The 27,327-nt window shown below is 40.8% G+C and overlaps 1 protein-coding gene across 1 annotated transcript; it reads right to left on the bottom strand.

Annotated features, from left to right (window-relative positions):
* Ednrb (endothelin receptor type B) lies at positions 1–27,323 on the bottom strand. Its single transcript, XM_040749962.1, has 7 exons — positions 26,596–27,323; positions 9,434–9,546; positions 9,097–9,301; positions 7,661–7,810; positions 6,709–6,842; positions 5,853–5,961; positions 1–2,544 (listed from the first exon to the last, which is right to left on the bottom strand). The coding sequence occupies exons 1-7, from the start codon at positions 27,073–27,075 to the stop codon at positions 2,410–2,412; spliced, it is 1,326 nt and encodes a 441-aa protein (XP_040605896.1). The 5' UTR covers positions 27,076–27,323; the 3' UTR covers positions 1–2,409.
* Positions 27,324–27,327: the final 4 nt, after the last annotated feature.

Here is a 27,327-nt window from a genome sequence, read left to right as displayed (position 1 = left end):
AATGATTTGAATGTTTATTGGTTTGTTCACACAACAAGGAATCAGCAACTATACCAGCTGCCGCTTTAAGTGACCATAGCGAAACAAAACACAATCACTTTACATGGCTATATTACACTTGTATGTTAGACACAACAAACCCAAGTTTTGATGAAAGCAGTGTTCCTTTGGCTGTTGCACATTGTCGATACTGAAAAGCATTTGAACACAGACCAACATTAACACTGGTAATTGAGGAGAGAAAAACGTGTTAAAATCACTCACAAATCTTTTGACCTAGAACATCCTTGTTAACACTATTCTTATGCATTGCTATGTTAAGCATCTAGAATATTAGAAAATATGCTTTAAGGTTAGATGGTGGCATGTTTTCTCATCTTAATTTTTAATTAGGCAGAGAGCATCTTTGTTTCTTATCACCCTTTATCTGTATGCTAAAATTTTGTTCCACAGATCCACTGGATGCAATTTTATTGCAAATACTGTATGAATAGTATTTTTATGTCATTTTGTAATTTGGCAAGATGATTATTGCTCATGAGTATGACATTTAAAGGTAAAGAGTGTTTGGGTTAAACAAGAAGAACATTAAGATGCAAGAACTTAGTACACAGGAACAAAATCAATCTAAAACTTAACAGGAATCGAAAATACATTCACACCGTGAAAGTGTTGGAGGCCCATAACTAATTTAAAACTTAGAATCTGGGGTGTCTTTTATGTTGAAAAGTATTTGTAAAAAATGATGATGAGGAACCCATAAGCAAGAACTGCGGGCGACTCCTGAATAGAGTCCTCGCGACATGCCAGCTTACTGTCGTCCTTTCTTTTTGACCTCATTGTCATATTTGGGTTCATTGTATTGTCACAGTGGATTTTGGCAGAAAACTGTATTCTTAGCTCATTTTCAACATGTGGCCTGGGTTACTAAAAGAAAAAAAGAGGAAATTCGGTTATATTTTAAGACAAAGTTAAGGCTCTTGGGCTGGATTTGTTCCCCGGTCACTCTGAGAACGCGGCTCTGTGGTTTGCTGGAGCAGACCCAGGACCTTTCGCTCTGCTATGACGCGGTAGTGACGAACGCCCGGGCTAAGAATGGGAATCTTTCCCCCACGGGCTTCCTCCTACCCCACCCACCTCATTTCCTCTCTCTCGGTTCTCCCTCGGGCATTCTTCACACACTGCTCATCCGGAGTGAGCCCACGGTGCTTGGTGAAAGCAGATTAAGAGTTCAGAGTGTCGAGCGTTTGCAGTCCCCCAAAGCAGTGTGACCTCTAAGTTTTAGAAGAGCACCCTGTCCAGATCACCTTTCTTTTGACTGTTTCCAGAAATAACATAAAAATTGGCAATATAATCCCAAGATAGCTGGTTGCCGTGACTAATTTCTGTGACTCTAAAAGATGGTATTTTAACTATTTGTCATATTGTTCTGTGGACCATTTTAACTACAGCACGCCTGGAAGATGCGCCTTGCTTCCTAGCCATGTGGGCACTGCACCGGGAAATTCACATTCTGTCTCTTACCGGGTCACTGGCATCTCTTTGTCAGAAAGCTATTAACGCTGGGACCTGCCCATTGTTAAGTGTTTATAGCTAAGTATTTACAGATGATGAAGCGAACCAAGTGTAAATTAAGCTTCTACTGTGGGAGGATAGTTGAAAGGACCATGAAAAATCCTAGGTAGTGTTCTGTTCTGTTCTGTGTTTTTCTTTAGTGCCTGTGAATGGGAAGGTCAGAAGTCTCAGTGACAGCAGCTCACACATCCCCATTTTCCTCCCCTCTGTGACATTTGCTCTTGGAATGTAAAGAGCATAATGATCTTCAAACATCTAGACTCCATTTTGCTTTCTTATACCCCTTTCTGATCATTTAGGTGTTGTGATGACCCAAAGAGTACACCAATCACATTGCTTTCACATTTCACATACAGTTTCAAATGTAAATGGCGTGACATTATACAGAAAACGTTCACTAATGGATTTTTAAAAAGTTTCAAATTGAGTAATCGAAAGTTTATTTGAAACTTTTTTTCCAATCTCACACTTTTCTTTACTCAGATTCATATGACTGGATGATAAACCCCTTAACAGAAGTCTGGAGTGAACCCGTTTTTAAATGTAAGTGGCATACGAATACATTGGGAGCTTGTAAGAGCTGTGTTGAAGTGCTGACTAAAAATCTAAGTGCTTTCCCATGGAGGCTTCATCCAATTTCATTGCTTTCTTAGGCTGTAAACAGCTCATGAAATATCAGCTGTTACAAGTTACAACCCTTAAAAATAATCCCTCTCGCATTTCTGCATGCCTTTCTGCAAACAGGTTTCCATTTGATTTGGCAAAGGTTTCAGTTTTGTTCTAATGATATCTGTCCAAAATAAGGATAATGAGATTAAGCAAATATTCTTCCCTTCAAGATGAGCTGTATTTGTTGCTGGAACGGAAGTTGTCATATCCGTGATCATTAGCTTTGAACTTCAAGCAGGACTGCTTTTCCTCCAAGGACTGTTTTTCCTCAAACGTTTGGCACCAGCAACACAAGCAGGACTGTACGGAATAGGACAACTGGTTATGCGTTTACTCAGTCATAGGCCACCACTCTTCCTGCTCCCGGGGCTCTGACTGTCCTTGCAAGTGTGGGATTATTGCGCCCCCCCCCCGCATTCTCATTTTTCCCCTTAAAAAGGATGTAATTAAGGTCAGCAAGATGACTCTGTGGACTCTGTGGGTAAAAGCACTTACTATTTGAAGCGTGATGACCTCAGTTTGAGTGCCATAACTCATGGTAGAAAGAGAACAGACACCATTGTCTATGTGAACATACACGCACAACACACACACACCCTGAAGAACTTGTGCACCATGGTCTGCATACACCTATGCTCATACACACATTGCATTCACACAATAATAGTACAATAAAAAAACTGAAAAGATGTCTGCATTGGCGGCATGTGCTGATTTTTTGCAACTAAAAAGTACAAAGAAAAAAATCTTAATTAACATTACCCAAGAAACATCTATTCATTTTTTTGGTGTGTGTGTAAATGTGTATGTATGTATGTATATGTGTGTATGAATGTGTATGTATATGTTTGTATGCATGTATGTATGTGTGTATGTATATGTGTGTGAATGTGTATGTATGTGTATGTATACATGTGTGTGAGTAAGTATGTATGTGTATGTTTATATGTGTGTGAATGTGTATCCATGTGTTTGTGTATGTATGTGTGTGTATTATGTATATATGTGTGTGTGAATATGTATGTATGTGTGTATGTGTATGTATGTGTGTATTTATGTGTATGTATGTAAGTGTGAATGTGTATGTATGTGTGTGAATATATATGTATATGTGTGTGAATGTGTATGTATGTATATGTGTGTGGATATATATGTGTGTGTCTGTGAATGTGTATGTGTGTATGTGTATGTATGTGTGTTTATATGTATGTATGTGTGTATTTATGTGTATGTATGTAAGTGTGAATGTGTATGTATGTGTGTGAATATATATGTATATGTGTGTGAATGTGTATGTATGTATATGTGTGTGGATATATATGTGTGTGTCTGTGAATGTGTATGTGTCTGTGAATGTGTATGTGTGTATGTGTATGTATGTGTGTGAATATATGTGTGTGTGTGTGATGTGTATGTGTGTATATGTAAGAGGCCAGAGGAACATGTCTCTGTTGTTTTCCTCCAGTGTTCTCTCCCTTATTCCCTTAGACAAGGTATCTCATGGAACCCGAAGCTCACTGTGTCTGCCCAGCTGACTGCTCAGCTTGTCTCTGGGGTCTCTCTCCATCCTGTGAAGCTGGCATTACAGGGGTCGGCAGCCACGCCTGGCTTTTTACAAGGTGAGGTGGAACTCAGATCTTCCAGCTTGCACAGCAAGTGCTCTTTCCCACTGACTCATCTCTTCAGCCCCCAAAGCCACTTTTGACACTTTTCTTATTTACTAAAAAAATTCTTAATGTGTGACAGCTGTGATCGTCGAGCATTTCCTGAGAACCGAAACATTACCACTGTGCATGAGCGTGTGTTTATATGTCTATGTAACTTGTGTATGTGCCCCGTTACCTGCTTCTTCTCACTTGACACTGACACCCACCTCTTCCCGTGTCACTAAGTTTAGTATTGCCTTGCCATTTTTAAGATACGTGTTATTCTCACATGCCCTTTCTATATTATTCTGAAATAAATGTATGAAGGATGCAAGCATCTTTATTTTTACCACTTTTCACTGGAGTTTTTAGATTTTAAAACTTTGTTCATTCTGTTATTTTATGATACACTATGAGTCTAAGGAAATAGAAGACTTTCTGTTTGCATTATGATAAACTATACGTTCAGGGAAATAGCAGGTTTTCTGTTTTGTAAAGAAAGGTGTTGATTTGATAAAAGTTCTCGTCTACCCCTAATGTCAGAGTTATTAATGGACAAAGACAATTTTAACTTTTTTAGTATTTACAGTGAAATTAATTTTGATTATTAAATAATGAAATGCTAGAGACAATAGTTCATTCTCATATGAGGAGAGGCTTATTTTACTTGATATTGTATTAATGAAAGAGTGAATGACTGGATGATTGTCACACTACCAACATCTGAGTAAGGTATAATTATATCCTACATGAAGCAACATACTGCCACTGTACATAGAAGGTAGAAATGATTTTAATTTTTTATGCTTGTTATTCATGTGTGCATGTACGTGTGTGTGAGGGTGTGCATGTGTGTGTGTGTTGTGTGTTGTGTGCACATACATGTGTGTGTATGTGGTGTGTGTGTTGTGTGTGCATGCATGTGTGTATGTGTGTGTATGTGGTGTGTGTGTTGTGTGCATGCATGTTTGTATGTAGTGTGTGTGTGTGGTGTGTGTATGTGTCTGTGTGTGTATGGGGTGTGTGCGTTGTGTGTGCGCGCATGTGTGTGTGTGTGGTGTGTATGTGTCTGTGTGTATATGTGGTGTGTGTTGTGTGTGCATGCATGTGTGTGTGTGGTGTGTGTGTGCATGCACGTGTGTATGTGGTGTGTGTGTGTGTGTGTGTTGCATGTACCCGAGAAGGCCACTGAGTGTCGTAATCTGTCCCCCTCCACCTTATTCCCTACTGGTCTCCTACTGAACCCAGAGCTAGGCTAGTGTCTTCCCACCCAGTGATCCTTTTGTTCCTCTTACCTCCAGCCCTAGAACTATAGGCATGGGAGCAGCTATGTCTGATACCTTTCTCTGGTTTTGGGACAGGATCTTATTATGTAAACCAGACTGGTTTTGAAATCACAGAGATCTGCCTGCCTCTACCTCCCAAGTACTGGGATTAAGTGGATATGTTACCAGACCAAGCATAGCATGACTGACTTTTCACATGTGTTTTGGGGACTTGGACACTCCTGTAGAGCAAATACTCTTACCTGTTGAGGCATCTCCTAGCCCTTGACTTTATTCCCATAGCCCATAAAAGAGGCAATTAACTTATTTATAACTGAAATTGTAGCTGAGCAATAAAAAATCTACCAAAATCAGAGGAACAGTACATCAGTTTCATTTTTATTTGATTACATGATATTGATTATCAGTGCATGTAACTTTGTTAATCTTAGCAATTCCAATAGTATTAGTGAGTGGCTGAGGCATGGGTATTTTACTGACAAGCATCTACAAGCAAATATTTACTATATTTATATGCTTTGTATACAAAAGTGATATCTAAAAACATCATATATGTTTCAATGCAGTGAAAATCAAAAATTTGCCAACTCTCTCTAGATAGAACTATTAGTGGTTCTGAGGGCTTATATTTGATCCCAGATCAGAAGAAATACTTTATTTTGGACTATTCTCTTACCTTAAAGCAGTTTTTGAATCTTTTGCTCACCAAATACAGAGCGATTGGATTAATACAGGAATTCAAAGAAGCCATGTTGATGCCAATGTAGTCCAAAACCAACAAAAAACTGCAAGAAGCCCAAAATGTAAAAATTATGTTTCAAGTATATATTCAATGCACACCTTTGTGTTTTCACGAAGAAAGCCAGAATTGCCCACATGCAGTGATGAGTTTAACCGCTGATTGGCTAATAGAGGTATCTGTCGTCACGTGTCCTCCTGCTGTCTCCCCCTCTTCTGTCTCTGTCATCTACGCCGCCCTCTCCTGCCTTATCTTCCATGTGCAGCTCTCCTTTTAAAACTAAAGTTCTCGTTTGGAAATGACAAGACTTTCAGAAGAGAAAGGATTCGTGTGCATAATGAAGATTCAGATCTGAGACTTTTCCTCTTGCCACTCACTCATCATTTTGACAACCCTGTGCCTATATTCCCAAGGTTTTCTTGCATCCCCCTTTCATTCATCCACCTAAAACAGGCGTGAAGGTAAAATCTGAGTCTTAATTGGCCTCTAAGGATAAGAAACTAGAATCCTTTCTGCCTGCCAGGAGGACTGGTGGGGAGACATCTGGATGGCAATTACATAATTCTTTCTACTTTTTCTTTTAAAAATGTTAAGCCGGCATTCAGATGGGCGAGTTTCATCACAGGGTGTCCTCACGTGTCAGCACACCTTGCTGGCATTCACCTCTCTCTCAGCACCTTCCTGTGGTGCCCTTTGTCTTCTGCTCGCTGGTTTCCCGTTCCCTCCGATAGTAGCCCCTCCCCCTTTCACGTCACATACGTGTGCCAGGTCCATGGCATTCTTCCTCTCTTACCTCAAAAGTTCACATCTGTGAGGGTCACTCTGGTCATAAAGAGTGAGCTTCAGGACCCTGCTGAGGTGGAGGGGAAGCCAGCAGAGGGCAAAAACGAGGACCAGGCAGAACACCGTTTTGGCCACTTCTCGTCTCTGAAATAGAACCACAAGCCTTTGTAAATCTACACGTTGGTGCTCACAGCACATGCTTCCTCACGCAGGATATTTAATAGTATTTACAGAAGCAAAGACTCAGGTCAATGAACATTCAGTTAGACAGTGTGAATTAGAATTAACATCACTGGGGATTCATCTTTAAAAAGTAAGGGTTTGGGGGATGGACAGACTGCTCCGCCCCTTAGAGCACTTGTTGCTTTTCAAAGGACATGGGTTCGATTCCAAGAACTCACATAGTGGCTCACAACCATCCTTCACTCCAGTTCCAGGGGATTTGATGGCCCCTTCTAAGCTCTATGTGTACCAAGCATGTGATGCACATGTGTGTAGGCAAAACATTTATCCAACGTGAAATAAGCCTAAAAATTAGACATTATACATACATACTATATGTGTGTGAGTGTGTGTGAATTTGTGTGTGTGTGTGTGTGTGTGTGTGTGTGTGTGTAACTGGACCAGGGGCGCAGGTCTGCAATCACATCACTGAGAGGCAGATGCAGAAGGAACTCAATCCCAGGTCATCCCTTAATTCAAGGCTAGCCTGTGCTATCTGAGCTTCTATCCTAAAGCAAAAGAGCAACAAAAGGCAATGGTTCTCTCTGGATCCTTTTAGATGACATGCACAGTCTCTGACTAATATAAAATGTCTTTTTGTTACAACAGCAGCAGAATGAAGGAAGAAAGGGAAACTATGTTCTAGTGTCTGTTAGTCAGTCATCATGCCTATGATCATGAGTTTCGTCTCTGTGACCACCATTATGGCCAGGATACACCACATCCTTGCGTTCTCTTACCTGCTTTAAGTGATCATTTAAAGCGATTTGCATGCCGCTCTTCTTTCTCAGCATCTCACAGGTCATCAAGGTATAGAAGATTGCAGTAATGGCTAGTGGCAAGCAGAAGTAGAAACTGAACAGCCACCAGTCTTTGGCTGTCTTGTAGAACTATGAGGAAGAGAGAATTTTTATGATTATTATCTTCTTTAAAAAACCCTAAGCATCAAATGTCAACTGAAAACAAAATAGGTTCATAAAAGTACAATAATTTTCTAACAGATCTTTCATATATTTCATAGAATCTCTTGGGTCATATATGCTGAACACATAACTAAAGGCCTACATTAAATGAAATGAACATTACAGAATATATTTCAATTCTTGGGGACAGTGTAGTAAGATTTAAGCAACTGAACAACATTCTTATGTGAAGATAAAACATTCAATAATCAAATATTTGACATTTTAGGTATTATTAGTGTTAAGTATGTAGACCCTTCACAGTATTTGGGTAAAGATTTCCCTCTCTACTAAGTGTGTTTAGTATGAAAAACAGGTGTGAAGAGATCTGTATTAGCCATTTGGGGAGTCCATAGTGTATACATGTAATGTCAATTTAGAAAGTGCTTGTGAGTTTTACCTTTCCTGTGTTCTTTTCTGCTGTTACCTTTTCAAAAATATTACCAATCCAGATATAGTCATGTTAGAAAGGATTTTATGTCCCTGATGTGGTACTCCCCTTTTAGTAAACAACCTCATTCTCTATTTCACAATGTCATTCACCTTTGTTCTTTTACTTATTATTGAATGCATAATTCATAGAGTTTATGTAAACCTTTTCCATGTAAAATAGAAAATAGTCATTGGTGATAATTAGGCCAGCCCCCTTTGCATTAGCCAATTCTGTTGGGGAAAAAAAGCCTCTTATACTTAGGATCTATCTTTTAGAGACTAATATCCCCATTCTTTCGCTACTTTCTGATCAAAAGTTCTTTAATAGATGGCCCCACACACACACACACACACACACACACACACACACACACACACACGAAGGGATGAAGGGACAGGCTGCCGTTCCAAACCCATACTATCAGGTATCTTCAGTTTAAACGTAGCTTAAACAGTCTGCTTCTCTGACAATGTTGGGTTGTCTTCTGTAGGTTATACAGTGGTGATCTATCTTCACGATACTTTAGATACAAAAGTTACAAAGCCACAACCATTCTTGTAGGAACCTGATTTATCTGGATCCTTGCTATCTAGGGTGTTCTTGTAGAAGTAATTATCCTGATTCTTTCAGGTTGGGTCATTAGTAATGGTTAACCTCACAGTCTTGGGATCCAAACTCTTAATTTATGCCAAAGGTAGTCATAAATCAATAGCTTACCAAGGTGGGGAATAGTTAAATATTTATAAGGAAAGTGCAGAAAGAAAAAGCAAGGTAAACTTACCTGCATGAAGGCTGTTTTCTGAACTGGATGAAGCAGGCAGACCCTTAGAGACTTTCCTTTGTAGTCTGTCGTAATCATATCAAAACCTACGGCTTCAGGGACAGCCAGAACCACAGAGACAACCCAAATTAAAACAATTTCTACTGCTGTCCATTTTGGAACCCCAATTCCTTTAATTCGACTCCAAGAAGCAACAGCTCGATATCTGAAGATGTAAACAGAGTTATTTTTTCAAGCAGATGGAGTTCGGTTTTATTGAATTGCATAGCTAACCCCCTAAGTAACATAGCAGTTATATGATGTTTAGGATCTCCTTGGCCTACCAGTAGACTCTTACCTGTCAATACTTAGAGCACATAGACTTAGCACAGTGATTCCCACAGACGCCTTCTGTATGAAGGGCACCAGCTTACACATCTCAACTCCAAATGGCCAGTCTTCTGCAAGCAGCTGCATAGAGGAGACATAAAGTTCTGTTAGAGAGGCTCTCCCAAGGCCGCCTCTGAACTGACTGCTTAGTGCAGGTGAATATCAGGCAGTGTGAAGGACTACCCTTTGAAAAGCACCGATATATAAAACAGGAGACTATGTTCAGAATAACACAAGTGTAGCCAGTTTGCAAGGCCATTGTGTGTAGATGGTGACTTTGTCAGGGTCTCATCTGCAAGGCCATTGGCTCCAGTTGCTTAATGCTCCTTTTAAAAAAAAATAGAATGTGTGCATTTCATAAAGCCTCAAACCTCAAGTCATGACATTGTTAAAATATGAGTTTGTTAAACAAAAAGATAAATAGTCTTATGCAGAGAAGACTGAACTGCCCCTACAGGACAGTACTCTGTAGAGAGCATCATGCCTACTCAAGGTCTCGTTTTTTACCAGTAGTCCGATTACTTAACTAACTCAGCCAGAGTAGCCACACTGCTCTCTGAACACATCAAGTGTCTGCCTGTTACATGGTATTCGGTCTATGCCATTCTTTACCCCACAGTCTTGTCATTAAAGATAGACATGTCTCCTCTCACCTTCTTTAGGTCTTACTCAGATCTCCTCTCCCCACAGGACCTACCTAAATCACACTGCTACTCCAGCCACTGGCCAGACCTCCCTACACCCTTCACCCTCCTCTCCATTCCTTTTTATTATAGTTCTTACTAACTGTTATTTCAAATAAAAGTTACTTTATTGCTTGTTTAGTTTTTGCTGTCTGACTCTCTGGAGTGTGAGACAGAGTCTGAGTTCCTCAGTTGCTTCCAATGGTGTCTGACATACAGCAGGAGCTTGGCAAATATTCACGCCACTAAAACACACAGGTACCAAGCAAAAGGACATGGTTCTTTCTCTTTCCTTATTTATACATGTATTTCTCTTTATCTGGCTTCAACATCTATTAATGTAGCCTTTTTTGTTCTTAGACACCGGGTACCCCACACTGGTAAATGAATCACTTTAGGAAGACATCTGGGCCTAATATTCATGATATTTTGAAAACAAAGAAAAATATTTGTAATCTATGGGTTTTGAAAACTGTTTTTTAAAAATAGCCTTACAAAAGTGAGTTTGTCAAGCTCAGCAGATTGTTTTGTCACCAACATGACACCGCAAGCTACAGTATGTGTCTCATTATGACTGAGATTGGAAGAATGGACACAAAACCGATTTAATTCCTAAACTGGATATGAATAATTACACAGACACATGGAACAAAGGTTGGGAGACTTTCCGCAAATGTACTTAATGTAGGGGTTTGGAAACTTACGGGGCCAGGCACCTTAACAAAGCCGTGGGGGAGCCAGTGCAAGCCAGTCACTGGTGGCCAGAAGGTCATAAGGAGTGGTGAGGACTGGGATAGTCTCTGTCTGATAAGCATCATGTGCTATTTGTTAAGGAACCTCAAATATAAACATTCCTTAATTTTTCTAAAATCAGAAATTGCATTTTTATATGAAATCATGTGATGCATAAAAGGTTTTGCTCAGCTCATATTTTAAAAAATGATATTACATAATGTCTATCAACTAAATAGACTCTACAACATGTATTACAGCTTCTGTAATAGTAGTAGTAACTTATGATTAGTTAATTCATTTGATCACTCTTTATGGAGTATTTACTACAAAGATTATTCTAAGTATGTGGCAAACTACTGGCTCTTACAGAGCTTACATATAATGAGGGTGATAAAAATACATCAGCACTTGATACGATGTCCAAACGAAGTAGCCAAATCATGAGAGTTGATGGAATGTGAGGTGTTTTCTCCACGAGCTTCCCAGTGAGCTCTCTGAAGAGATGACACTTAAGTATGCAGTTGCTAAAGTAATGTGCAAGCCACCCCAGAGCATGGCTAGGAAGGGAAATGGGCAAGCACAAAGTCCTGTGGTCAGAACAAGCCCAGTGAACTGCAAGAGTAGCAGGAAGCCCTCAAAGCTGGAAGTGCGTGAGTAGCCAAATGAGTAAGAGTCCAAGGTCTAAGAGTTCCAATGTGTCTTCAACAGCATGCACTTGCAAGGCTCTGAACAGGAAAACGTTATAATGTTACTTTTAAAAGTCAGCTTGATGCTTAGATTGTGGTCAAGAAAAGAAGGATTTGTACGAAGAGGTGGTGGGCTGGACAATTAGGTGCCTCATAGTGATATATATATATATATATATATATATATATATATATATATATATGCATGTCACAGGGAATTTACAAGATTAGTTTTCAGAACTGTGCATTGCTAAATGGTATACCAGATGTCCACTGGTGCTGAGAATTCTGGAAACCTTGATTCCCTGGTAACTTCTTGTAACTTGTGAGGCTACCAGTTATATCCCTGTGATCTTTCCTCTTATATAGGCCACAGTCATGGCTGGAGGGGGATTTGAGGTTGTGTCCCCACCCTTACCAGTTGTTACTTTTTCCTTGAGGTTCTATTTCTCTACATTTTTAGCTTGTGTGGCATATTAGGCACCTGACTCTTCCTTGGGTTTTGTATAAAAACACAGTGAACCAGCCAAGAGTCTTGTGATCATGGTGGATTGGCTGGGACATCACACCTGGTCAGACCCCAGAGGAATACCTGAAGCTTCAGGAGTGTTCTTTGTTCTGGCGATTTCCCAAGGTTTTCTTCTCTGGGAGTGGGGGGAAATCTACCCTTGGCACAAAACCCTTTTGAGTCGTGGAACTTCTAAGCTTCAATGTGCTTTTGATTTGACTAGTTGTGTGAGCTACCCATTGTATTTGGTTTCTTAGGTTTCAAACACAGGTACCTTCAAGGCCATTTGACCAAAGGTCTCTTGCTTTGAGGAAGTATGAGGTACTACTGGTTTTACTCTTTTGTTCCTCTTCTGCAGGAATCACTGTTTTGTGTAGTGTGTTTTGTCTGTCTCCATGTCTTAAGCAACTCCACTTTATTCCTGAATCGCAGCTTTCAGAGTTGGACTGTTTTCACTTAGGAGCCCATGAAAAGAAAGGAGAAAGATCTTCCTTTGTAATGCTAGTTGGTCTCAGTATACTTCATGTTCTGGAGGAAAATGACTGAGAAGCAGGACCTTCAGTGATTATCACATCCTTTAGCTATGAGATTTGTTGTACAAGGTAAAAGGAAAATGGGAAGAAGTTCTTTGCATAGATGCCTTCGTGTTACTTTATCAGAAAGAACCCGATAGGTGCAAATGCACAGATTTCAGCAGGCAACAACCCCAGTCTAACCTCCCCACACAAAATAGGAGGAAGATGGAGAAATAACTTATGTTCTGTCATCACAACTTTTTCAAATAGTGCTGGGAATTGCTCTGCCCTAACTGTCAATCAAATCATCCTTTTGGGTGGATACTCAGGCTTTTTCAAACATTCTATTAGCTAAATAACCCCAGTGGTTCCAGAGAAAGAAAGAGAGAAGAACAGATATCCCATTCATATATCAGATCCAACACTCCTGCCAGACCACAGGTAGCAGGAGCTCCCTAAGGCAGAATCCAAGTGAGATACGAATAGTGGTAAATTGCTGTATCTTTAAAATGCTGTAAAATTATGCAATGCCCATTGATGGAACTTCAACTGGAGAAAAACTAAAGCATCTTCAAATAGGAGATTAAATAAAATTATTGGGAGTATTCCTCAGAATTTTTGGGCTGCAGCTATTGGGCATACCAGTGTTACAGAGATTCCAATCCAGAAAAATAAAAGATAAGTATGACTTTCATCAGTCCAACTACTCCTGCGATAAAAATAAAATGGAAAAAAAAGTGAATGGTACTTTAAGAACTTGCATCTCACACACAGTGGAAGTTGCTCTTAAGTCTTATAACAGCAGAGGTCTAGAGGAAGATTTGAAGAACAACAGAAAATGTAGTAGCACTTATTCAGAATATTGTAGGAAAAATGGAAAGAACCAAGAGAATGAATAAAAATGACTCTTCCTTAGATAACAATCAGTGCCCTTATAGAAAGGATGAAGACATGGGAGGGATTGAAGACTGTCCTAAACCAAAGAAGCCACAAGAGTGGAAAAACAAGATAAAAGTCGTATCAACAAGGACAGAATTAGAAAGAATTTCTTTTCTTTCTTGCCTCCATTTTATTCATTTTTAAATTTATAGTCTTGCTATATATTAATTGTACAAAGTAATGGAGCTCACATTGACATATCTATATTGTACATTGGCTATGTCTACACCCTTCTACTCAGGGTCGTCTTCCACCCATCACCACTCTAGTAGCTCAAGTCCCTCTTAATTTGTCCTCTCCTCCACTCCCCTTTCCCCATCCTGTGATTTTTCAAGCTTTACTTAGTGGTTTCTATGTGAGTGACAAATGGACTGCTTTGTGATTAAATAACTGAGGAAGTATTCAAAGTCATGTCACCAGGAAATAACACACTTCAAGAAGAACACAATCTAACAGAAAGACAAAGAAATGAATCATACTTTAAGAAGAATGACTTCAAGAAACTGCCAATAAGTCATGGAATACGGTATTTCTTACTACCTTGTGTCAGCAAGAGTAGCTCCCAGGGATAGGATCCAGTTATAACCATATTAATGAACATAAGGGAATCTATCCCACCAGACACACACACACACACACACACACACACACACACACACACACACACACAGAGAGAGAGAGAGAGAGAGAGAGAGAGAGAGAGAGAGAGAGAGAGAGAGAGAGAGAGAGAGATCACCAAACTGTCAAGCAAGATATGCTCATATTTGCAGTAGGGCACAATTGGTATGGTAGTAACCAGCCACTCTAGATGCTTATCTTGGTTACCAGCAAATACAACAAATAAAACATCAACCAAATGTTTACAACACAGTGATTATAGAACCCCTATTTGGCCTAATCTGTAAAGCCTATATAAATCTAAATCCTATAGTCCCAAGATCAATTTAAATAAGCAATTGGGGTATCCTGTTCATTCTAGTTTGGTACTTGTTTGTAGGGGGTTTGAAGGAACCCTAGAGTTAAGGACATGTCTGGAGAATAGAGAGAACTTGTTTATTGGGATATGTGACGTCTTCCCTTTCACTAGTTTCAAGAAACTAAGAACTAGGCCATCTCTCTAAGATCATTTTCATCACACACACACACACACACACACACACACACACACACACACACACACACACATTAGAGCCAGGTAGTAGGAATTGCTGATGAACTTTTGGCATAGATGCTAAGAGTTCGGGTGCTCATGGAGCTTGTCTTGAGAATAGTGGAGCCATGTGGATAGGAAACGCTGGCGCCTCAGTTCTGACCCAGCTCCAAACTCAGTTCTAAAATAATTGCTCCTTGCCATTGAATAAAAAGACCTCAAACGACTAGAATGACACTGGTAGATCCTATGTCTTACAAATAATTTAGACAATAATATTCTGTCTAAGCATTCTCATTGATCACAGGTGAGTACTTTATTACTGACTCTTCAAAGAAATCCTGAGGAACATGATGTCTGCTGTTCCCATTTTTCAGAAAGGAAATCTAAGGCATTTAGACATTTATTAACTTGCTATGATGATTTTATACATACACACACAATTTAGAGTATATCTCCCTTCTAAAGATCATGCTTTTTTAAATCTTCCCTTGGTTGAGGGTAGACTTAATAAACTATTTTTAATGAATAAAGCATGACAAACAGAAATGCATGTATGTCTCTGAAAAGTTGATAAAAGACATATGATGACCTTGTCACTCTCTCTGGATTCATTTGATCTGGAGGAGACCAACTGCTTTGTTACAAGAATATTCAAGCATTTTTTCTGGGTGACCAGCACGGCAAAGATTTGCAGCCTCCTAAAACAAAGGAGCAAGGTAGTGGCAGGTATCTGAGCTAGCAAATGCTTGGTTAAGGTTTCCAGGGAGTGCAGGGCTGTCCACTCTTTTGAGCGCACCATGGCAAACAAGCTCATGCTGGAGTCTTCCAGCTGAGCCACTTCTGAATCCCTGCCCCAGGTCGAGATAACATGTGCTTTACTGTCTAAGCCTTGAAACTCTAGGATGATTTGTTCTTCTTCATCTTAACCCTGTCTGGCTCTAGTCAACAACTTACGTAACAGATGCACATCTGCACCCAACTGTGTAGTCTGTGCTTATGACCATGGTGATATCTGCCTAACAGTGTTTACAAAAGCTGGCCTTACAGAAAGAGCATGCATGTTTAGATTAAATAAAACTGTTTTGAATCCCGTAGCTGTGTGTGAAATATCTATCTGCAGCATAAGACTGTATCCTAATCATCCAAAGTGATGGTTAACTTTAAATACCTACTTGATTGGTGGGCATTGTGGGGTGTGAGGGGCTCACATAACATTATTATTAATTAATAATAATTATTATTATTATTTTGAGACAGGGTTTCTCTGTGTAGCTTTAGAGTCTGTCCTGGAACGCTCTCTGTAGACCAGGCTGGCCTCTACCTCTCCAATGCTGAGATTAAAGATGTGTGCCACCACCACCTGGCACACACCTTATTTTTGAGTGAAATGGCATGTTTGGTAACAGTGTTTGACTCATGTGAGATAAACAACCTACAACCAAGGTACGTCCCAGGCCTCAAATTAACATATGAATCTTGGGATTTTGTAAAGTAGATTGCTTTCTGCAATGTGAGTAGGCATCATCCAGCTTACTGAGAGCCGGAATAGAAACAAATGCAAGAAGGACAAATCTATCTTTCTTTCAGCCTGCTTGCTTGAGCTTGGACTTCTCTTCTTTTCTGTGGTGCTTGAACTAGAAATTAAACCAGTAACCCCCTTGGTTGACAAACTGGTGGACTCAGATGGAGATATACTACCATGTTCCAGCTTGTAGATGTCGGAGAGTAGGACTGCTCAGGTAATAATACCCTTAGTCAGTTTCCATTCTGTATGTTATCTATCTATCTATCTATCTATCTATCTATCTATCTATCTATCTATCTTCTATCATCTATCATCTTTCATCTATCTATCATCTATATATACCATCACTTTCATTTATCTGTCATCTATCTATCTATCTTCATCATCATCTATTATCGGTATCATTATCACTTTTCTATACACTCATTTGTTTAATGATTCTTTTTGTTAAGAGACTTGATTTAAATCTGAAACTGTTTTATTCATATTCAAACATTTGGATGTTTTAAACATTTTCCTTCTTTCTCAAACCACATCCAAATATTTTAATACTGCCATCTTGTAGGTGGGTACAGTCATCAAAAGAACCAAGATACATGAGTGTTCAGGCCAACAAAGAGGAAACATGCTGACCAATGAAAATGAGCTCTGTCCTGCATCTAGGGTCTGCTTTTAGCTTGGTATTATTTTTGGCTCAGCTGAGACATTGGACTATTGCTCTTCATACCACTGGGAGGCCTGCAGCACAACCTCTGACCCATGTTATCACAGAAGACAGGCAAACATAAACTTGAAACTGTAACAGTGCTGTTCCAGTTCAACAGAGAGATACCGAGGAGCCTAATCATAACTGAGCGATTACAACTCTCCAGTCTACAATTCTGAAGGGAAGAGGGTGCCAAAGAGGAGCACATTCGTTTCCACCAGGCTTCAGCATCTCACTCTTTCATTTCTACCCTGGCAGCTGCTGTTCTGAGAGGTCAGAGAGGACAGAGTGCACGCCGCTGCCCCCATCATTCTGTAGTAAGAGGAAACTTCAGATGGTCTCTAGCGTTCTTCCTCTACAAAGCCCCAAACCAACTTTTTAAAGGACACGCTTGACCCATCGTTGCTATCTTATCTAAAGTAAGAAGGCGTTTGTGGAGACCCAGCAAAGTCTGTTGCCTTCAGGCAGAATCCATGCCCCCTCCTGATGCTCAGCTCTGTCAGTCACGTGGTCTCCGGTGTTCATCTTTGGGCAAGCCAGTATTTGGGGCTTGTTGAAGTTGTGGAGACAACCACTTCCTTAATGCTTGAGCCTTTATGGAAAACCTGTGTTTGTCAGAGGCCGACTCTTAATGAAGACAGTTTTTAAAGCCTCTTGAGTAGATACTTTTAGAATTTTTAATGATATGTGGAGTCTCAGTCTTTCACCAATCTTTGGACACTGGTACACTTTGGTGAAAGAAGAAACAATTCTATTTTTAAAGGCAGCAACAACACATTTCTTATTTCCTATTTTGTTTTTATCTCTGAGCTTTACCCCCCCCCCCCTTTCTTTTTTTTTTTTTTTCGATACAGGGTTTCTTTATAGTTTTGGAGCCTGTACTGGAACTCTCTCTGTGGACCAGGGTGGTTTTGAACTCACAGAGATCCGCCCACCTCTGCTGGGATTAAAGGCGTGGGCCACCACTGCCTTGCTGGGCTTTACCCCTTTAATTGGGCAATTTAAGGGTTTAATGTGATGTTGAAGATGAATCCATTGTGATTTAAAAAACGATTAGTCTTGGTCTGAAGCTATTACAGTAGAAGGAATGCAAGCCTAGCATGGTGTGAGATCCTGGGTTCAGTCCCCATCACAAAAGAAAAAGAAGAGGATCAGTGTGTAAAATACTTAAATAGTATTAAGTATTTAAAGTACTTAAAAAAAAAAAGCAACCAAGTTTAGATACATAGTATCTTCTTGTCACCACAGTGGGCCAGTGAGCAACAACTCACTGGTAGGTTACACTGGTTTCTACTTCATTTGTCTTACCTAACTCAGTAACTTTTGTTAGTGATGGGTCCTCCAGGCACCGCACTGTGGTGTTTATTTGACAAAATGGCACACTGTGTTTGCACTGACCTGTTTCCCCTAAGGCTTGCTTATACTGATTCCACAGCGCACTTCCTCTGGGAGATAAAAGCAAACAAATAAGCAGTAAATGGAAAATGACACCACCAGACCGATTATAAGAATTATACTCAATAATGGCTATTTCCAAATAAGTTATTTTGATGTCAGATTATAAAATTATTTTCATATTACATAGCCATAATTTTTTTTCTAAAAGGGAACAGATACTTTCTTTAAGGCTATTAAACAAATACAAAATCCTCCCAAAAAGCTTTACATTTTTCATTTCTCTTTTTAATTAAAGTTGCATTCTTGAGTAATCAGATGGGGAGGGAGGGGCCTGCTAACACCCAGTTCATACCGAAAGGAATCAATCCCATAAAACCAGGAAATGCCAAAGCTAATCATCTTGCACAAAGAAATGCTCACTCACCTCATTAACCACACATACCATTTTCCTCTCACATTTTTAAAACTGGGAGTGTCCTGTAGATGCTTTATGATGCCTAGAGTGCCCAGAACTGTGCCTGGCACATAGTGGTCCCTCATTAAATGCTTGATGAAAAAAAATTGAGTGAACACATGACTGAATTTGACAGCGAGACAGAAACTGATGCTAAGCCTTGTCATAATGCTTATGGCCTTATACTCTAGATGTATTCTTTAGTGAATGGAGAGGACAGTGACTTTGCTCTTGTATCTTCTACCTAGCTGGCAGGATTGCCTGGACACTGAGCCAGGACCTCTGGGATGAAGGCCCAGTGGAGAGCTGAGGTCTAGCTGCGTTCCAACTTACGCAGCTGACAGGAAGAGGTGAAAGGTAATCCTTCTCCCACGGCTGTCCTCCCACGGAAGACCTGTCAGGGATGTGACTGACAGGAAGCAGACTCTGCTGCTTCTCACTGTGTCCAGAGACCTGTGTTCTTGGAAAGACTCAGATTCTGGTAGACACAGGTGGTAAGAGACGATCTCCACGAGGAAGGGTGAGCAGTGTGCAGAGGAGATGACAGCCAGTTGCTTCTGTTCTGTGAGCTGGGGACATGTCCTTAACATGCCTGGCATTAGAGAAGAACCTTACTGTATAAGCAGCACGGCAAGGGACTGATGGGGTGGTTACACTTCCAAACTCTGGGAAAGAAAATATCCCTCTTTCCTTTTTAACCTCAGTTTCCTGAGCAGATAAGTTTTATTTTGGTGGGAGACTGGACAGTCTCACTTGGGAACTTCCATGTCTGAACTGCTTTTATTTATACACTGAAAGAACTTATGCCAACCGTTTGGTTTTGTACCCCTGTCCTCAGGGGCAAGCATGCATTAAAAGTTCTTAGCATAGATCAAAATGCAGTAGCCTCTTAAACATTAAGCTATGGGAGCTAGAAATATGAGGCCAGAAATGATATCAACTCATGCCTCTCAGGACAGCACTTAAGTAGATCCCCACGTGTACAGTGACACCTGTAGCTGTGCAGAGAGGAGGCCCTGAGAACCTGTTTTCTCTATTCACTCATCAAAACATCTCCCCCAACCCCGCACTCCCCCCCGTGTCTGAACAGGAGGCTGCCTTTGTGGTGACAAAGTGCTTCCAACAAATCTCTAGGAGCATCAAAAATAAAAAAATACTGAAAATGTTTCTTAGGAGAAATTCAGGTTTACCTTACTGTTACCATCAAAATGAAATTTATTTCTAAGTCTGTAACAGGTCAGGAAAAAGTAGATTGCCTAGCACATGAAATACATTGCATTTGGTCCTTAGCATGGCATAAGAAAAATAAAGATATTACTGTCCTATTATCTGAACTTAAAAGCATATCCAGAGTTTGTGCCTAAAAGATTTCTTGACACATTATATATTCTTAAGAAATCCAGCTAAGGGAAATAATAAAAATGGTTAGGTTCATTTATCTTTAGTTGGATCTCCTAAGAAGATCCCCCCATAATGCCTAAAGAGACTGGAGAATTGGGTTCTTTACAGCCGCAGGACTCAGAATAGAGCATAGATGGGATGAATGCAACAAAGGTTTTTAAGTAATTTCATGCCACAGTTAGACCCAGTACTGTCTGTGTAATACCTTATGGGACACTGATAATCTTCTCTCGGATGTCTGAGTTCTGCAGAACCTAACAGCCCTTTAAATCACTGGGTGATGGGAAGAGGCTGTGTCCAGTGTAAACATTCTGAGGTTAGTTCATCTTCTTTCTGGAATCCACAGTGAAACTGAAGCAGGGCAGTGGAGAAGGAGCCCCAAAGAGGGGAGACTTGCTTGGGGAAAAGCTTCAGTCAACTCAAGAACGATCATTATCAGCCCTGTCTGTCCCTGCCCTCCATTCACTTCCCCACATTCTGCCCCGTGCTTTGGTCATTTTCTTGTTCTACATTCTCACTGGGGAGTCTCCAGGGGAAGAGTGAGAGCTTACTATAAGCCACCAAGAATACAGGAGGCTGAAACTGGCCATGTTTTGTCCAAGGTGTAGTCGACTCAGACGCCACGGGGGGATGTGTCCCCAAACACAGCCAGCCTCTTGAAGACTTCGCAAGTTTCTGAAGGAGACTGTTTCACATCATAAATTACAGCTAAAATCTTATTTCAGCTCGGGCTTTCTCTGTCAGCACACTCTAAATCACTTAATCATTTATTAGCATTTGACATGTTTCGCTAAAAATAATCAACTATAGCATATTGGCCCCACAAAGGTAACCTTATATGGTTTTCCTTGTGAAGTGAAGAACTGAGTTTCTTGGCCTTGACACAGGAGCTTGGCCATGTCATCGTTTAGTCTAACCATGAAAATATTTTCAATTTTGAACAACTCACTCTACGTGAACAAGTAAAGCAAATAATGTGAAGTCTTTGATAGATTACAGTATCGAAAGAAACTTTACCAGGCGTTTTTAGGGGCTTCGATTCATGAGGTGTTCAAGTGTCAGATCAAAGGCAAACATAAGCTTTCCCTGTGAAGACCCTAATGTTTGCTAAGCATGTTGTCACAGGAATCTGCAGCCAACATGTGAAGCAGTTGACTGGGGGTGTGACGCCTTGAGTTTCTGGGTTACAGGAATCTGCTATTGATCTGTTATTTGCTTTGGCCACACCCTCAAACAGAAGGGATCGAGCTTTCCCACTTCTTTCTAGTTAGACATTTGTGAGGACTGGAAGTGGAAAAGCCCCTTGATCTGGTGTCCTTGGCATGACATCACTTCTGCACAGGCGTTCATTATCTGTTTACTGCCTGGCGGAGCCACTGTATGGAACATGTATAGAGCTGTTAGTTGATTCCAAGTCGCCCATGGACAACAGCTTTCCCGCTTGTTGGCTCTTTTCCAAAGGGAATAATTTTCATGTGCTTACTTGGGGCTTCTATTTTTCTTTTTTAAATAAATGAATTTCATTTTTGGCACAAAATGCTTTTGCTGTTACAGTATCTTTAAATGCCACTAAGATATAACTGAAATATCTCATTTACTTGACTGGTAATGAGAGCATTGGTATTAAACTTGGAGGCCCACACTCCCCTCCCAGAGATGTTGAGCCCTCCTCTATTGCTGTGTCTTTATACGCTTCATCTCTACTGGGAGGAAAACTGTCACCTCAAAAGTTAACTCTGAGCCTGGTCCCTCAGTGTTTACTTTTCCAATTGGTCAATTTTACTCAAAATTGTTAGGAACAAGGGATCAGGGTAGGGTAAGGAGAAAAGTGAATTTGTTCCTAATGATAAAAGAAAATGCCTGACTACCTGCCACAGTCACCCCATACCTCATTCAAAACTCATCTGAGGGTTCAGTGAGGGACTCCTACGTTTTGACAGGCCAGCATTTTAATGCTGTCTGTGCTCCAACATAAGTATGAAATGTTAAAGATCAGAAATGTTACCTGCTAGGACTGTGCCTCCATAGTTCTCTCTCTTACGGAGACATATCCAGTCTTAACAGCAAGGCCATCTAAGAGCACTCCAGCGTGTTATCTACAATTTTCAGCTCCTGACCACCACTGCATATAGACTGCATTTAGATAGACCCTCACCACAGTAGTTAATATAGAAATCCAGTGTGTAAGCAAGTTCAAGTTGCTTGCACAAAAAGGAAGCTGTTATTTGAGAATTATATATATATATATATTCAGTTATTCTTTTAAGTACAACACAAAAGAGAACCGCATTTTGAGTGAAATACTGAATTAATGCAAAGTCTCATTATTTTCTCAAGAACCTAAAATGTACCTCCAGTCAGCCATCAGTCTTTAAAAAATGTCACTGCTAAGACACACCAAATCACAACAATGAACTGTCCAACCAGTAATAGTAAAGCACTTTAGCATGCAGAAGTACTCTCAACTCTTTTGCTTTCTACATAGTTTTGATACCGGGGCTACTACAGGAGCAGGGCAGTAGGTTCTCAATCACAACAAAGTAAAGGTCTCACGTTTTAGTACAAGTAGGAAGTACCTAGTAGCAGGTTGTGAGTAAGGAGAGATTAAGCCTTACACTGGGTTTTTGAACGGCAGCTGTTAGTTCAGGTGTATATAAACGCACTATGCCATTGTGGGCTTGGTGATTCACAATCGTATCACAGATGTTAACATGAATATAAACCTGGAGATACGACATTGTACAGTAATAACACAATGCAAAATTGCAAGTACAAATTGACTTAGCAATTGCAGTTTTAGAGATTTACCCTTGAGAGGAAGTTACACATATACGTGTGTTCAAACTTGTGTGTGTGAATTGTCATTGTTTATAGTCATGTTTGCAATGACAAAAGATGAAAAAAAGAACGCTTCAAACATCAGCTTCCCTTCTTGTTTTACTACACAAACACAAACTTTCTGATAACTTTTGTTGTTTGCTTTCTATGCACTAGGCCCAGGACCAGATGTTATCTGTCTACTTATTTATCTACAAATTCATATGACGTTTAGTATCATCTCCTTGTGTCATTTTAAAATATACACTGTGGATGATTAGATTTTCCACATTTTCAGCTGTTTTGTGTTCTGGAATGTAAGCACGGCCCCATGCATCTCGATGGGAAGGATTCAAAGGACTTATTGTTTCACACATAATTTACATGAGTGTTTGAAGTGTTTAAAAGTCTCAGCTTGCTCAGTCTCCTGAAACTCTTCCTTGGCATTCAGCACAGGGTCCTCTTGATAAAGGACACCACGGAGCAGAATGGCCCCAACTGAAACCTTCTGGAAACCCTGTCCTATAAAGAAGCATGCAGGGTGTGGTAGATTTCCCAAGATTGTCAGCTCCTTGCCAGACTTCATGCAAAACCTTGCCCACATTTTAGACTGGCTTCATGGATTGACAGGAGTTATGACATTCTGTGGTTTGTCAGTATTATTGAGCTCTGTATTCATTAACCTCCAGATGAATGTAATAGATTCAGAAAGATACTTCTGAGCTGTTAGGAAATATCAATAAAAGAGCTGAGGGACTCTGACTCCCTCAAAATTGCATATATTAGATTTCTAAGGAGAGTTTTAACAACCTGTTAGAGATTACTTAGTTAGCAACTCAAAGCTCTCACCTTGGAGGACATTTACAACAGCAGTCATGGTTCACTAAAGGTATTCTTTAGTAATGATAATATTAAGTGATCTGAAATTCTAAATACATGTTTTTAAGTTACTATGCTGCCATTATTATTTAGGGGGACATAATGACTTTTAACTCATCTTAGGTGTTTTGGTAAAAAGCCTTTAGAATAGCACCCACTAGTAGTATACATTATAGACTATCTGAAGAGGACTCCCAGACTTCAATTCTGACATTTCAAATGAATTCTGGAAATGCTTGCCATGTGTCTTACTTAATGTGGTCATATGTCACAACTCCACCTATGCACTCGGGCTGACGCCCTGAGAAAGCTCAGGGTAGAGGAGGACATGCTGTATTTTAGCATTCTTGCTGTAGTGTGTTAGGGAAGCTTACAGGCTCTCAGACCAGATAAGCTGGCTTCAAGTCCAGAGTAATCACTTTGTAATGGTGTGATACTAGGCGAGTTACTTCGGCACCTCATCAGTGACTTAAATCAGGGTTGATAGCAACGCATCCTGTGTCATGTCATCCAAGTAATTTAATTAAATAAAATGAGTACATAGTGACCAATAAATAGCGGCTACTGTTGTTGCCTCAAACTACCCCAAAGGCACCAACGTAGGACTTGTAGGAGTTCATGTTGACACTCATAGCTGTGGGACCCAAGTTTCAGACACATTTAGATGACTAACTGTTTAGTTGTATGATGACTCATCAGTTTGTTTCAGAAGTAAAAACACAGCTTTAGTACATTGAATAGCTTCAGGCTAAAGGATGTAACTTCCCAGGGAAATAACAGAGGGACTTGGAAGGAAACCCACATGCTCAGCCAGATGTTCTCAGGGTTATTGAGATAGTCATTTCACCAGACAGAAAGCAGAGTGGTCTCAGAAGAGTCAATGTCTATCTGGTCTGGTGGTAACACAAGGAGAGAAAATGTTCTCAGCCCTGCCTTCCACACAACCATGCAATGGCTGGCTGATGTCAGGAGGTTTCCAACTTGGTTAAACATGTAGGCCAATCGAGGCTGCTCCAAATAGAACTTCCATTGACTTTCTCTGCATACCTAGCAGAAGAAAATTATGCTCTCCACTTTGGAGAGGAATCTAGACTTGATTAATTTAAAATTTCCCACACTTTCCACCGTAAAGTGTCTCAGCCACCATGGAAAGACCTAACTTGTCACTCTGTAAGAAGTAAGTGGTTCACTTCTGATCCCACCAGAGCTGTGACTGTACCTAAGGAACTTTTCAGGCTGTAACTCCAGGCAAACCCTCAGAGTTTGTCAAAAGCATTTGCTGTCCCAGATGTTTTGCAGTCCTTCTTTGTATTTCTGCTAGCACTTTCCTCCAGGGTCTGGATCCTAATCTATGTCCCATCGCTAAGCCTGAGAAATGTCTGGAATTCTCTTAAAATGTGGCTACTGGAATTAGGCTTCCCAGAGAACGATGAAGGGAAATGTCAAGGGTTGTCTTGTGATAACGACTCATGTCACTTAGGTTGTAGTACGCTACATGAACTTCCCCAAACTAACACTATCTTCCCATGGTGTGGAGGTCAGGGTTGACCTTCAGCAAGTCCGCCAAGTACAGTCTCATTCCTTTACACTATGGTTGTTTTTATGTGTGACTTTCTGTTGCTAACAATGGGAAACAATGCCACATGTTTGCACAACTCTAAGCATCCCTGGCATTTGGTCAGTTTTGGTTAAGATCACAAATTTATCATAGGTGGGCACTAGAAGCATTATTGGCAAATGGAAGATAATGAGAGCCACAGGTACCTAACTTCTGAAACTACCTGGAGTCACACTGTGGATGTTTATATCCTGCCTGTTCTCTGAGCCTATTTCTTCTGATAACTGTGGAAATCACAGCAACGTTAACTACTGAAACTTTTATAGACCGTTTTACAGAGTTCTTCTCTGTCTTGTCCAGGAAGTAAGTGGAGATAATGTCAGGAGGCTTACATTTGGGAACCGGACATCCTGGATCCTGATCCCCATCTCCACGTCATGAGGGGCCCTTGAGCATCCTATTAGTCACGAATAAAATGGCAGTAACTCGTCTATTTGTGGGTTGCTAGAGTGGATAAAGGAAGGAACATGTGTAACTCAACATTTGGACCAGGGCATTTATTTCATGAAGAGTATCCAATGCTACTTGCAGCCAAGAACTAGAGTTTCACTTACTCACCAGTCTGGGCCTCTTTCCTAAACCCTTACTGGACCCCCTACTTTCTGGGTCCTCAAAACAATGCTCTCTACAATTACCTTGCCCATGAATCATCCGTGCATCATCTGTTTGGGGAAGATTTGCATCCCTGACAAACTCCCAGTTTATGGACCTTACTTTTAGGAGGCTGTACCTAGAAAGGCTGACGTCCGGACTTGTGATTCTCAAACGTTAAATTTTGTCATAGTTACGTAGAAAGGATTTTAAAAATATATAACTGTATCAACTACTCCAGAGCCGGTGGTTCAGTATGGCTGGGCTGGGAACAGTATGGCTGTTCTTTCCAATAACAATAACAATAACAACAACAACAACAACAATGTTACTGCTTAGAAAGCTACACTTGTCTGAGGCTAAGAAAAACAGCCCAGACGAAAACCTGGTTCACTAGTCATTAGGAAGAGAGGAACAGTGTCCTTCAGGAAGCCCTCCCCGTTACTTTAAAGGTGGTTCCGCATACTAACCGCCCCCCCCCCACCCCGTCCTGCTTCCAGCCCCTCAGATCAGGGGCATTACCTTGTAGACATTAATGGGGATGTCGATGATGATGTGTAGTAGGTCTCCCAGAGCCAGACTGGCGATTAGGATATTGGGACCATTTCGCATGCACTTGTTCTTGTAAATGATCCTCAGCAGCGTGGAGTTCCCGATAATGCCTAGCACGAACACGAGGCAGGACACAATCGTGTTGATGTATTTAAAAGTCTTGCTGATCTCAGTATTTCGCTGGCACGGAGGAGGGAAGGATCTTGGCGGGACTCCAGCCCCCCTCCCTCCTTTGGTCACCTCCGCAGGTGCTGAGGAACGTGTCAGACTGGAGTTGGAACCTCTGGTCCAGGAGGTCTTGGTGGGTGGCGTCATTACCTCTCTACTCCCCAGAAGAGACGGCGTGGCTTGGGCAGGTGGGAATCCTCTTTCCTCTCCCCAAACTCCCAACAAGCCACAGGCCAGCAGCAACGCCAAGGCGCGTCCGCACTGGCTTGCTGGTGGATGCATGTTACAGCTTGCTCCAGTGGGAGTCCGGTAGTCGCTCCGCTGCTTTCAGTCTAGAGACCAACAGGGGAATGAAGACGGGGCACTTTTGTCAGCCACCCCAGCCACGCCTCTGCAAACACTCACACTAGCCCTGTCGCCACTACCCGCGTAGCAGTAACTTAAGTTTGCGCGCCAATGGGGAACTTGGGCGCGCGCCACCCGCTCGCCCGCCCGCATCCAGTCTCCTTCCTGACCCTGCTCGCTGGGTTTTAA

The sequence above is a fragment of the Mesocricetus auratus genome, unplaced genomic scaffold, assembly GCF_017639785.1.
Source record: "Mesocricetus auratus isolate SY011 unplaced genomic scaffold, BCM_Maur_2.0 Super-Scaffold_2245, whole genome shotgun sequence".
NCBI classification, from domain to species: Eukaryota; Metazoa; Chordata; class Mammalia; order Rodentia; family Cricetidae; genus Mesocricetus; species Mesocricetus auratus.
This window is presented reverse-complemented; position numbering and strand designations above follow the sequence as displayed.